Below are 11,482 nucleotides of genomic sequence, written 5' to 3'. Positions count from 1 at the left end.
CTAGACCACGCCCAGACCCAACCAAGCAGCCCAAGCCGCTGAACCCATGCACGAGCCACCTGCAAGTGAACACAATCTTGCGCGCCTTGTGTACTCCACGTCTCTCTCGTTATGCTCGAACTAGCAGGGAGCCCAACCGCTCCAGCCCCTGGTCCAACCCCTGCCCATCACCCTAGAACCCTGATGGCCCACCCTGGCTCTCCCCAGGCCATCCGCACTTCCCCTATTCTCCCGAATAACCCTTGCATGCGTGGGGGAGAGTCTCACTTCACGTGGACTCTTCCCCAGTCCATGACTCGAGCCCTATCCCACCTAGGACTCTTCCTCGGACCTAACCAAGACCCTTAGGAATCAACCTCTAGACCTGGTCAAGCCCAAAGTGCCCATGCACCCTAGCCGCCCCCTTGAACCTTGGACAAGCCAAACAAAACCCACGTCTCTCTCTGATTCTTTTCCCATGGTTCCAACTTGATTTTTCATTTAAATTTATTATTCTTTGATCATAATTCAATCATTTAACATCCTACTTTGGCAGCGTACTTGTTGGATTCAAAAACGTTTTCAAAACAAATGTAAAATCATTAAAACTCTGAAAATACGTAATGTACCATAAAATAATCGAACACCAATATTTTTCATGCACAATCAATAACCACACACATATTATGATTTGTATGATGTTTGAAAGAGTTTAGGAACATGCCTTTGAACGCTCGAATAAACGATTGTTGGCGAGGGTGCGACGTTGGATGACCGGACGACGTAGAACAAAAGCCTTCATTCTCCTCCTAATTTTCAAAAATTGTAGGTGTGTGCAAGGTGTGATTTCGGCTGCTGGTGGTGTGGAATAATGTGTTAAAGAGACCTAGGTAGCATATTTATAGATTTAGACAACATGCTAATGGGCTTAAGTTTTGGGTTTGCAAGCTTAAGGGTAATTGAGACTAATTTAATTATTTAAATTGAGCAAATAAAACTTATTTAATTAAAACATAAAAGTCTATAAAATAAGTTTCCCAAAAATAATATGTTTGATTTTTTAAAATTCCTTGTTTGCCCAAAACCGGCTTCTCAGAAAAAATCGAGCTCAACTCGTAAAATAATTCGAAATCCAACACTTTTAGGAATATTAAATCATTTTTAATCATATTAGGAAACCTTACCAATGTTTAATGAAAAATAAATATTCTTGTCTTGATCGTCCCTGGTCTTCTTTCCCCTGCATATTATCGAATATTCAGGTAAATCCTCAAATTTCATGTAAACATGTCATATTATAATTAAATCATGCAATCATAAATTTAATCATATAATAAATATCATGCTAGCAATTAATTAAAATAATTTTCATGCATGTGGTTTACGTGGATTTGTTTTTCGGACATTACATACCATGTTTTAGGCACCTATATAAAACAAAAGTTTATAGTTATTATACATATTATATTGTATTTTTGGTCATTCAAGCAATATCTAGATGCATTAATATTATATCTTTAAAGTAGATAAAATACAAATAGGAAATATTTCATACCTTCTATGAGAGCTTCCAATAATGATGGAGAGTTGTCTCACTTTGTTTGTTATTATTTTATTATTATTATTATTATTTGAAGGGTTTGGTTCTATGTTAGAAAATTCTTTCTTCCCTACTTTTTATATAGGATTATTCCTTCCTTAGTGTATATGTAAGGTTATCCATACAATGATTGAAATGGCAAGTTGTATTTTTTTACATCTACAGAGAAATTATTTTCACTATTTCACCTCATTTTATAGTTATTGGATATGTGTATCCACTTCATCTATTCATAACATGCTATATATGTGTATGGACGTATAGAAATATATGTATATATATTGATCCCCCATAAGGATCCGGGTCCTCGTCAACCAGGTTTGTTATTTGGATAGCCCAAAACAGAGCCAATATGCTAGTTATTTTCCTGGGGACCCGGGCAGATCTCCTTATCCCGGGCACTTCTCCTCTCCTCGGGCAGTCATCATAGCCCGGGCACACTCTACCAACGAGCCGGAAACTCTACTACTCGGGTTACCTCGAGAATTGAACCACACTCGAGTATGATTAATATATGCCGTCTAATATGTCAGAACAACTTGGGCTTGGAGTGTCCTAGAAGCCATCAGAAGCTCTAGTATTGGCAGCCGACTTACCATACCTAGTAGGTGGCACGAAAATATAGGTAACTACCTGTTCCTCTACTATAAATAACAGGTATTAATGTCATCAAATGATTTTGAAATCTTTGAACTCTAATAATTATACATATTTTCTCTCAAATAATTCTTGTGTTCATCTTCAACCTGCTGACTTAAGCATCAGAGTGGTCACGCTGGACACCCCTCCGGCGCCCATTCACGAGTTACTTTCTTGTTTGCAGGTGTTAATCTCAGCCATTATCTTCACTCAAAATTCCCAAACACTATAAATTGTTGGTTTGATCCGTTGGAGCTCCTTACCCGGCTCACCCATTTCAGCGCGATCACATCATTGCGCCTTCTGTGGGAAATCTTGAGCTCAAGACGTTGATATGGCTCGTACGAGAAGAACGGACCAGGATAATTCTCGGGCCCAGGAATACGGGGGCAAACTTCGAGACCAAGAGGTGTTAATAACACCGGGCCAAATCTCATAACCGTGACCCCTGAAGAGCTAAAGAAAATTATGGTCGATGTCATCGTGCAAGCTATGGCCATAAAGGAAGTCTCTCGGCATGTCATCCCATCCGAGCAAGAGCAAGAGCAGGAGCTGGAGCAAGAGCAGGAGTTGGGGGAGCACGAGGAGGCAGGAGGAGAGAATGAGGAGTACAGTGCTAGGTCGAAATCTCCGACTACGGCAGAAGAATTGCGGGAGTTGAGGAAGAAGAGGAAGGTCCTGGAAGGACAGTTGGAAATAGGCGTTGCCCGGGCAGTCCTGAGAGGATGCCCGTTTACAGATGTCATTGTCCAGGAGCCTCTTCCCGGAAATTTCAAGTCTACAAAAGTGAAAGACTAAGATGGCAATGCAGACCCGGAGGAGCACTGGCCAGATTTGAAAATTTGGCCATGTTGCATTGTTACACTGATCGAATCAAGTGTAAGGTGTTCCTAACAACACTGGTGGATTCAACTCAGAGCTGGTTCGAGGGCTTGACTTTCCAAAGTATCAGCTCCTTTGAAGACTTCCAGAAGGTGTTTTTACACCATATCAGCAGCAGTAAAAAGTACAAAAAGACTGCTTTTAGTCTTTTCGAAGTTAAGCAGAGCCCAGAAGAGGGTTTAAGGGCCTATATCAGAAGGTTCAACAGAGTGGCCTTAGACGTCCCCACTTGTGCCACTGACACAAAGACTACTGCATTCACCCAGGTTTGAGAGAGGGTGAATTCTTCAAGTCATTGAATAAGAAGGTGCCTGGGGAGCAGAAAAGTATATCAATATGGAGGCGGCCCAGAAACAGAAGAAGGAAGCTGTGAGAAAGGAGAGAGGAGACCGGGTGTCTAAGCCCGAGGAGAGGGGACAGAAGAGGGGCAATACAGGGCACTTTTCTCATCACGTGCCTCTGAAAATTGCCCAGGAAAGGGAAGTGCAGGAATGCAGCAGAGATTTTGCCCCGGATAATCAGTTATCCCGGCCAAAGAAGAAATGATTTTGCTCTCTTCACAAAGTGTGCTACCATAACACTGAAGACTGCAAACCAATGAAGGGTAATTATGTCTCACCTTCCATCCCGGGACCCAGCAACAATAGCCAGAGGCCGAGAGTGCCACCCTGGACATCTCGACATCCAGGATCCATCGCCCGAGGAGGAAATATGATGAATATCCCGAGGATGGAGCCCATTAGAAGAAGGGAGTCTGAGCCAGAGAGAAAAAAGAAATCGCCCCCTGCTACGGGATTGATTAAAATGATATTAGGAGGCTCTACTGATGGAGACTCCAACCGAGCAAGGAAGTCGATAAGTAGGAGGGAGTGTTTGGAGGTGGAGGGAGCGAGAAGGCGTGAGGCGGTCATCAGTTTTGGCCCGGAAGATTTGAAAAGGGTGAATCTGCCCCACAACGATGCCCTGGTGATCCAAGCTCGAGTGGCAAATTATGATATTCTACGAGTCTTCGTGGACTCGGGCAGCTCTGTAAATGTAATTTTTAAAGATGCCTTTATGCAGATGTATTTGCAGGGCTATCACTTGGAGGCTGTGGAAACTGCCCTCTTTGGTTTTGCTAGCCATGCGGTTTACCCGGAAGGGGAGATTGTTTTGCCATTAACCCTGGGTTCTCAAGATCTTAAAAGGAAGGTGATGACTTCATTTACCATGGTGGACTCCCCATCATCATATAATATCATTATGGGGAGGCCGGATATGAACGAGCTGAGAGCCGTAACATCCACCTACCACCAAAAGATAAAGTTTCCAGTGGGAGCCCGGGTGGGAGAAGTCCGGGGAGATCAGCCATCCTCTCGAAAATGCTATGGGGAGGCAGTCCGGGCTGATCAGAGCAAGACCAAGAGGGAAGGGAAGAAGGCAAAGGTTGACTGAGTAGAAGGGAGAGTGATGGAAAGAGGAGAGGTGCACTTTGTAGCAGAAGAGGAGCAGGAAGTGGTAGAAGTCGGACCAGGCCAACAAATCCGGGTGGCCTGGGATCTCAGCATATCCACCCGGGTTAGTCTGGTTAACTGTTTAAAAGCTAATATTCATGTGTTTGCCTGGTCCCAACTGGAGTTGACAGGGATTTCTCCCCTGATAGCGGAGCACCAATTGAACATCCTCCCGGGATCTCACCCGGTGAAGCAAAAAAAGAGACACTTTGGTCCTGAAAAGGACAAAGTTATTGATGAGCAAGTAAAAGAGATCCTGAAGGATGGCCACATTTTCGAGATATTCAATTCCCTTCATGGATCTCGAATGTGGTCTTGGTGCCCAAGTCTACCGAGAAGTGGCGCATGTGTGTAGAATTTCGCGATCTTAATAAAGATTGTCCCAAGGATCATTATCCTCTGCCCCGCATTGATCAATTGGCGGATTCCACATCGGGCTTCGAATTGCTAAGCTTCATGGACACGTACCAGGGGTATCATCAAATCCCTCTGGCAAGAGTGATCAAGATAAAGCCAGCTTCATCACCTCGGGAGGTACATTTTGTTATATTGTAATGCCTTTCGGATTGAAGAATGCAGGGGCTACTTACCAGCGTCTGATGAAAAAAGTTCAATGGGGCTCAAAGACTTTTTTCATCAGACGCTGGTAAGTAGTCCCTGCATTCTTCAAACCGAAAGACATTACAATATAACAAAATGTACCTCCCGAGGTGATGAAGCTGGCTTTATCTTGATCACTCTTGGCCAGAGGGATTTGATGATACCCCTGGTACGCGTCCATGAAGCTTAGCAATTCGAAGCCCGATGTGGAATCCGGCAATTGATCAATGCGGGGCAGAGGATAATGATCCTTGGGACAAGCTTTATTAAGATCGCGAAAATCTACACACATGTGCCACTTCTCGGTAGACTTGGGCACCAAGACCACATTCGAGAGCCATGAAGGGAATTGAATATCTCGAAAAATGTGGCCAGCCTTCAGGATCTCTTTTACTTGCTCATCAATAACTTTGTCCTTTTTAGGACCAAAGTGTCTCTTTTTTTGCTTCACCGGGTGAGATCCCGGGAGGATGTTCAATTGGTGCTCCGCTATCAGGGGAGAAATCCCTGTCAACTCCTGTTGGGACCAGGCAAACACATGAATATTAGCTTGTAAACAATTAACAGACTCACCCGGGTGGATATGCTGAGATCCCGGGCCACCCGGATTTGTTGGCCTGGTCCGACTTCTACCACTTCCTGCTCCTCTTCTGCTACAAAGTGTACCTCTCCTCTTTCCATCACTCTCCCTTCTACTCCATCCACCTTTGCCTTCTTCCCTTCCCTCCTGGTCTTGCTCTGATCAGCCCGTACTGCCTCCACATAGCATTTTCGAAAGGATGGCTGATCTCCCCGGACTTCTCCCACGCGGGCTCCCACTGAAAACTTTATCTTTTGGTGGTAGGTGGATGCTACGGCTCTCAGCTCATTCATAGTCGGCCTCCCCATAATGATATTATATGATGATTGGGAGTCCACCACGGTAAATGAAGTCATCACCGTCCTTTTAAGATCCTGAGAACCCAGGGTTAATGACAAAACAATCTCCCCTTCCGGGTAAACTACATGGCCAGCAAAACCAAAGAGGACAGTTTCCACAGCCTCCAAGTGATAGCCCTGCAAATCCATCTGCATAAAGGCATCTTTAGAAATTACATTTACAGAGCTGCCCGATTCCACGAAGACTCGTAGAATATCATAATTTGCCACTCGGGCTTGGATCACCAGGGCATCGTTGTGGAGCAGATTCACCCCTTTCAAATCTTCCGGGCCAAAACTGATGACCACCTCACTCCTTCTCGCTCCCTCCACCTCCAAACACTCCTTCCTACTTCTCGACTTCCTTGCTCGGTTGGAGTCTCTATCAGTGGAGCCTCCTAATATCATTTTAATCCATCCCGTAGCAGGGGGCAAATTCTTTTTTTCTACTCGGGCTCAGGCTCCCTTCTTCTACTGGTCTCCATCCTTGGGATATTCCTCATACTTCCTCCTCGGGCGCTGGATCCCTGGTTGCCGAGATGTCCAGGGTGGCACTCTCGGCCTCTGGATTTGCTGGGTCCCGGGATGGAAGGTGAGACATAATTCCTCTTCAGTGTTATGGTAGCACACTTAGTGAAGAGAGCAAAATCCTTTCTTCTCTGGCCGGGATAACTGATGATACAGGGCCAAATCTCTGCTGCATTTCTGCACTTCCCTTTCCTGGGCAATTTTCAGAGGCACGTGATGAGAAAAGTGCCATGTATTGCCCCTCTTCTGTCCCCTCTCCTCGGGCTTAAGACACCCGGTCTCTTCTCTCCTTTCTCACAGCTTCCCTCTTCTGTTACCGGGCCCCTTCCATATTGATGTACTTTTCTGCTCGTGACAACAGATCCTCGAAATCCACAGGAACCTTCTTGGTCAGTGACTTGAAGAATTCACCCTCTCTCAAACCATGGGTAAATGCAGTAGTCTTTGTTTCAGTGGCACAAGTGGGGACGTCTAAGGCCACTCTGTTGAACCTTCTGATATAGGCCCTTAAACTATCTTCTGGGCTCTGCTTAACTTCAAAAAGACTAAAAGTAGTCTTTTTGTACTTTTTACTGCTACTGAAATGGTGTAAAAACACCTTCTGGAAGTCTTCAAAGGAGCTAATACTTTGGGAAGTCAAGCCCTCGAACCACCTCTGAGTTGAATCTACCAGTGTTGTTATGAACACCTTACACTTGATTCGATCAGTGTACAGTGCAACATGGTCATATTTTCTAACCTAGTCAGGTGCTCCTCCGGGTCTGCATTGCCATCATAGTCTTTCACTTTTTGCAGACTTGAAATTTCCGGGAAGAGGCTCCCGGAAATTGATTTCAGTAAACGGGCATCCTCTCGGGACTGCCAGGGCAACGCTCCGACTTTCCAACTGTCCTTCCAGGACCTTCATATTCTTCCTCAATTCCCGCAATTCTTCTGCCGTAGTCGGAGATTTGGACCCAGCACTGTACTCCTCATTCTCTCCTCCCGCCTCCTCCCGCTCTTGCTCCTGCTCCTGATCTTGCTCGGATGGGATGACATGCCGAGAGACTTCCTTTCTGGCCATAGCTTGCACGATGGCATCGGCCATAATTTTCTTTAGCTCTTCAGAGGTCACGGTTATGAGATTTGGCCCGGTGTTATTAACACCTCTTTGTCTCGAAGTTTGTCCCCCATCTTCTTGGGCCCGAGAATTATCCTAGTTCGTTCTTCTCGTACGAGCCATATCAACGTCTTGAGCTCAAGATTTCCCACAGAAAGCGCAATGATGTGATCGCGCTGAAATGGGTGAGCCGGGTAAGGAGCTCCAACGGATCAAACCAACAATTTATAGTGTTTGAGAATTTTGAGTGAAGATAATGGCCGAGATTAACACCTGCAAACAAGAAAGTAACTCGTGAATGGGCGCCGGAGGGGTGTCCAGCGTGACCACTCTGATGCTTAAGTCAGCAAGTTGAAGATGAACACAAGCAATATTTGAGAGAAAATATGTATAATGCTTAGAGTTCAAAGATTTCATAATCATTTAATGACATTAATACCTGCTATTTATAGTAGAAGAATAGGTAGTTCCTCGATTTTCGTGCCACCTACTAGGTATGGTAAGTCGGCTGCCAACACTAGAGCTTCCGATGGCTTCTAGGACACTCCTAGCCAAAGTTGTTCTGACAGATTAGACGGCCTGTATCAATCATACTCGAGTGTGGTTCAATTCTCGAGGTAACCCAGGGTAATAGAGTTCCCGGCTTGTTGGTAGAGAGCCTGGGCTATGATGACTGCCCGGGGAGAGGAGAAGTGCCCGGGATGAGGAGATCTCCCCGGGTCCTCAGGAAAATGACTAGCATATTGGCTCTGTTTTAAGCTATCCAAATAACAAACCGAGTTGACGAGGGCCCAGATCCTTATGGGGGTATCACACAACAATTCGACATAACCTCATATCCAAACACATCAATGTATGTACTACCATGTCATTTTCACAACACAACCTCATATCCAAACACATCAATACTATGTCATTTATTGGCATGTACGTCGCGTCTCCAAAATCCCAAGATTCAAATGTGAAACTCTAACATTAATATTTCTACACGTATTGGGGCGTTTCAATATCACAAATATGATCGTAAACGAACCGAGCCGGTCATGAATCTTTCAAGTCAACTTTATTAATATCTGATTCACATTCGAATTTATCAAACTCAAACGTGTTTGAATTTATTTTCGATCAAAACTTGAGTCAAAATTATTTTGTTCGATAATTCACGAAACATAATATTTTATTAATAATTATATATTAAATATATATACATTTCGAGTCTTCGAACATTTCAAATTTTCAAACATTTATTCACGAACTTTGCTATCTGAACAATAGTTTGAATAAACTCACTGAATAAGTTTCGAAGATTTTGAACCGAACTCCAACTTCCTTTCATGTCAAACACTAACTAAAAAAAAATCGAAAAATTTCGAATTTAATCGAACTCGAACTCGAATTCGAATATATTTAATTTAAATAAATTCGAACTTAAATTTTAATTAATATTTAACTCGATTGTTTACCAAATGGTGAAGCTCTGATCCCAATAGCAAGTTTAAAAAATGCATAATAATAAATATACTCCAAAAGTTACAACTTACTACTATTGCACCCATTTATGCTAATTTACCCTAACTATTTGTCGTTACACAGACATTGGGAAACTGATCTTGTGGGTCAACACAGTATTTTCAAATATCAGCTATTTGATCAAAATAATAAAATATTGGAAATTATCATATAAAAAACAATCTTTGCTCGACCAAAACAGTATTTTCAAATACATGCTATCCATTTGATAAAATAGTAAAAATTAAAAGTTAAGCCCGACCAATTAAAACCACTCAAAATTAAACAAGACATGGACAGCAAATACCAATCTTACCGATACAAACGTAAAGCTTCACAAAATATCTAAAAATGGAAAAACATCTCAGAAAAATCACATACAAATATGATTTGGAATAATGTTCAGAAAATTAAGGAAACCCAAGAAAGTTCCGTACATATACATATATATATATATATATATATACACACACACAAAAACCAGTAGCATTATCAGTCGACAAAACCAAATGAATAACTTGAAATCCATCACTCGGAATTAACGTTCCCAGGAGGCTTCTTGTATGTTTCCTTCAAAGTTTCAGTCTCGGATACAGATTGATCAACTTTCTCCACAACTCCTCGCCGGCTGGTTTTCTCCTCCGCCACCTTTCTGAACACCTCAGCCGTCGAATGTGCTCTTTCCTCATCGATCAAGTTCCCGTGTGCACTCTTCTTGATGTTATCTGTTTTACTCCCTTCGCCGTATCTCTGTGTATACGTCAGGTTCACATAAAACACTTCGATTACATTTGCAGATTAACATCGAAAGTGTAAATATTTAATATGGTTCTGTACCCTTATGGAGATGGGGAGATATGGTGAGAGGCGGCGCTGGATCTTTGACGCCTGTGAGGACATAACTTGGCCACCGGCCATTTCTCTTAGATCGAAGGTTGCAAGGAGATGAAGAAGGAAGAGAAGACAAGAGAAGATATTTATCGATCGAAAGACAATTATTGGATTAGTCTTTTTCAGCCGTGAATCGATCATCAGTGGGGGGATATATTCGCAGGAGATTGTGTGTATGTGTCCCCGATGCGTGGCACCTACCTGCGATGTCTCGCTGTCTCCATTTAAAAATAGTTTCTTTGTGGTTACGATGCATGCTACTATTCGCTTTATTTATGGGCAGTGGCGGTGTTCCAAACAAATCCGGTAATCTATACTGCCGTCTAAATTTACGTGTGATTTTGTTTTACTAGCTTATTAAATTTCAACCTTATTTACATATATGTCGATTTGTGAAATTATTAGTTTTTATTTTCTGAAAATGTTGACGTGATAATATACATGTTATAATTCATTGATTTTGGTCATGATGACAACAATATCTATGCAACCGTCTTTCCATGTAATTACAAGTATCAGATTAGTGTTCGGTCTCAGAGCTGGACTTCGCAAAAAATTTTTTAAAAAAAATCATGCCTACAAACTAGGTTGTATTAGAAGATTTTTGACCTATTATGCGCAAAAAATTAGGCCACCAGAAGATCAGAATGTCTCCCAACAAGGACATATAATTGTTGTATATGTTGGGTCGATAAATCAGAGGATATAGTTATTGATTTTGTGCTTCAGTAATATTAATTAATTTGAGAGTGTAATCTTATCCTTTTAGTGGAGTAGAATAAGATTAATAAATTATTTTGATAAATCATGAGTTGATTGGATCAAATTAATTTATTGGAGCTTAATTTAATTGAATCCGACCAGGTCCTTTTGGTGGCTCTAATATAAACTCGGATAAATTATATGAGTTATAATTTATGGTATATGTGGGATAAATTTATCTGGACTATATATTGCATGGAAGTTTATCATCTAAATCTTCTAGATATGGTATGATATATTCTGTCCATTTAAATTTATATTTTAAAAGATATCGTCATTATCTTTTTGTTACAAGATATCACAAATATTTTTTATATATGTGATATTGTAACTTGTGACCACACACAATCCTACGTTTAGAGTGTGAGAGAACACCAGAGAAGGCTTGGAGGTTTGAAGCGTAGATCCAGTGCAGAAGAAGATCGTAAACACGCTTCAAGGGTAATTTCTAATTTTCTGTGTGTTGTAATTAATTGATTCGTGTTAAATACGTAGAGCAATCGATCATGTGAAGAAGAGTTGATTGAAATCACAAGAAATTAATTTTTGTGATCCGATCTTCTCGATCTTGGCTAACATATG

The 11,482-nt window shown here is 42.0% G+C and overlaps 2 protein-coding genes and 1 long non-coding RNA gene across 3 annotated transcripts; 1 reads left to right on the top strand and 2 right to left on the bottom strand.

Moving 5' to 3' along the window:
- Window positions 1–3,829: 3,829 nt before the first annotated feature.
- Window positions 3,830–4,534, top strand: LOC140835418 (uncharacterized). Its single transcript, XM_073200909.1, has one exon. It carries the CDS (start codon window positions 3,830–3,832, stop codon window positions 4,532–4,534), a length of 705 nt encoding a protein of 234 aa, XP_073057010.1.
- Window positions 4,535–5,203: 669 nt separating this feature from the next.
- LOC140835417 (uncharacterized) lies at window positions 5,204–6,871 on the bottom strand. Its single transcript, XM_073200908.1, has 3 exons — window positions 6,742–6,871; window positions 5,827–6,509; window positions 5,204–5,710 (listed from the first exon to the last, which is right to left on the bottom strand). The coding sequence occupies exons 1-3, from the start codon at window positions 6,869–6,871 to the stop codon at window positions 5,204–5,206; spliced, it is 1,320 nt and encodes a 439-aa protein (XP_073057009.1).
- A 2,671-nt stretch (window positions 6,872–9,542) lies between these two features.
- LOC140833395 (uncharacterized) lies at window positions 9,543–10,362 on the bottom strand. Its single transcript, XR_012118458.1, has 2 exons — window positions 10,085–10,362; window positions 9,543–9,997 (listed from the first exon to the last, which is right to left on the bottom strand). It is a non-coding gene; the product is annotated as an uncharacterized lncRNA (long non-coding RNA).
- Window positions 10,363–11,482: the final 1,120 nt, after the last annotated feature.

Source organism: Primulina eburnea, chromosome 6 (genome assembly GCF_022965805.1).
Source record: "Primulina eburnea isolate SZY01 chromosome 6, ASM2296580v1, whole genome shotgun sequence".
Taxonomy (NCBI): domain Eukaryota; kingdom Viridiplantae; phylum Streptophyta; class Magnoliopsida; order Lamiales; family Gesneriaceae; genus Primulina; species Primulina eburnea.
This window is presented reverse-complemented; position numbering and strand designations above follow the sequence as displayed.